The sequence below is a fragment of the Lupinus angustifolius genome, unplaced genomic scaffold (assembly GCF_001865875.1).
Source record: "Lupinus angustifolius cultivar Tanjil unplaced genomic scaffold, LupAngTanjil_v1.0 Scaffold_495, whole genome shotgun sequence".
Taxonomy (NCBI): domain Eukaryota; kingdom Viridiplantae; phylum Streptophyta; class Magnoliopsida; order Fabales; family Fabaceae; genus Lupinus; species Lupinus angustifolius.
Window position 1 is genome coordinate 101,285 of NW_017727864.1, and position 2,300 is coordinate 103,584.

At 35.3% G+C, this 2,300-nt stretch overlaps 1 protein-coding gene across 1 annotated transcript in view; it reads left to right on the forward strand.

Moving 5' to 3' along the window:
- The first annotated feature begins 15 nt into the window (after positions 1–15).
- LOC109341527 overlaps positions 16–2,300 on the forward strand; it is a 5,828-nt gene continuing 3,543 nt past the window's right edge. Inside the window, exons 1-2 of the mRNA XM_019579462.1 lie at positions 16–140; positions 248–480. Of these exons, the coding sequence (XP_019435007.1) occupies positions 21–140; positions 248–480 (353 nt within the window). The 5' untranslated portion in view covers positions 16–20. The remainder of the gene's footprint in view (positions 141–247; positions 481–2,300) is intronic.

The following is a 2,300-nucleotide window of genomic DNA, read 5'->3' on the forward strand; positions in this document are numbered from 1 at the left end:
GAAAGGACTCTTAAAGATTAATGAGTCATCTTCTCAAATCCACAAGAAGGAACATCATGATAACAAATGTCATTTATGTAGAAAGATTGGGCATTTCCAAAAGGATTGTCCAAAACGCAAAGATTGGTTTGAAAAGAAAGGTAAGCCTAGTGCTTATGTATGTTTTGAATCAAACTTAGCAGAAGTTCCTTATAATACTTGGTGGATTGACTCTGGATGTACTGCTCATGTTTCTAATACTATGCAGGGATTCATTACGACCCGAACTACAAGACCAAATGAAAAATTTGTCTTTATGGGAAACAGAGTGAAGGTTCCAGTGGAAGCCGTCGGGACTTATCGTTTAATCCTTGACACTGGACATCATTTAGATTTATTTGAAACCCTTTATGTACCTAATATATCTAGGAATTTGGTTTCTTTATCTAAACTTGATGTTGGTGGATACTCTTTTAAATTTGGCAATGAATGTTTTAGTTTGTATAAATATACTCATTTAATTGGTAATGGTATATTATGTGATGGATTGTATAAATTAAATCTTGATAATCTTTTCTCTGAAACACGTTTAACCTTGCATCATAATGTTGGAATTAAGCGTGACTTAATTGATGAATGTTCTGCTTATTTGTGGCATAAACGTTTGAGACACATTTCCAAAGAAAGAATGAAAGCATTAGTAAAGAATGAAATCCTTCCGGATTAAGATTTTACTGATATGAATATTTGTGTGGATTGCATTAAAGGTAAACAAACAAAACACACAAAGAAATGAGCCACAAGAAGCACTAAGCTTCTTGAAATTATACACACAGATATTTGTGGACCTTTTGATGTTAATTCTTTCAATAAAGAAAAATATTTCATTACCTTCAATCCTTCATTGATGATTATTCATGTTATGGACATATCTATTTATTGTCTGATAAATCTCAAGCCCTAAAAGCTTTAGAGATTTACATTATTGAAGTTGAAAGACAATTAGATAAAAAAGTGAAAATTATCAGGTCTGATCGAGGTGGTGAGTATTATGGAAGATATGATGAAAATGGACAACATCCAGATTCATTTGCTAAATTCCTTGAAAGTCATGGCATATGTGCACAATACACAATGTCAGGTACACCACAATAAAATGGTGTATCAGAAAGGCGAAATAGAACATTGTTGAATATGGTTAGGAGTATGTTGAGTAATTCATCTTTACCCATTTCATTGCGGACTTATGCTTTAAAGACCGCCATGTATTTATTAAATAGGGTTCCTAGTAAGGCAGTTCCAAAGACTCCTTTTGAACTGTAGACAGGAAGGAAACCTAGTTTAAGGCACCTGCATGTTTGGGGGTGCCCGACGGAAATTAGAATTTATAATCCACAAGAAAAGAAACTGGATGCAAGAACAATCAGTGGTTATTTCATTGGTTATCCAGAAAAATCAAAAGGGTATAGATTTTATTGTCCAAACCATACAACAAGAATTGTTGAGACTGGGAATGCTAGGTTCATTGAAAATGATGAAATTAGTGGGAGTGAAACACCACGTAAAGTGGAAATTCAAGAAGTGAGGGTACAAGTTCCATTTACTTGTGTCCCTAATAATGGATTTTTGGAGACAGTCGGTTCTGAACCACTGTCGGGACCGAAATCCACCTGGTACGGCTCAAAAAGTGGTTTTTGAGTTCCGTAACTCGGAATCGAATTCCGATCACACCATTAGCTTCGTAATTTCATTTCGAGTCAATATAGACCCTGAATACATCCATACCTATTTTCTAAATATTTTGCACTCGGAATGCCGAAATCCGAAATTCTAATCGGATATTAGGATCGGGCGATTTATAATACTCGATCGAGTATTGGCCGATAATAATCGGGCATGTGTATGCTCGTGTACGCGAAGTGGTCATTTCGCATTGGGATGTGAGATTTGACTTTCCATAAAGCAAACCTCACATCACTCAATCTCATGAAATCACCATTAGCCACCCTATGAGATTTGGTAATGATTTCCTAGAGGGAAATCTGATTTCCTCCTCTCATTAAACACTCTTCACTCTCACACTCTCTCATTTTCAAGATTTGCCAAGAGGAGGTAAATCCTCTCTTCATTTTTCTCTCATTTCTCATTTGTTTCTTCCGTTTTCAATCCTTGATCTCTCAACATTCAACCAATGGATGTTGATGAGATTTAAGTATGTTGTTCATGAGTATGTCAAGAACATATTCAACCGTTGAAATTTTCTAAAACGCTTTCTAACTCATTTTCTCTTCAAAACCCAAAATGGTGTTGTTCTTGAACTC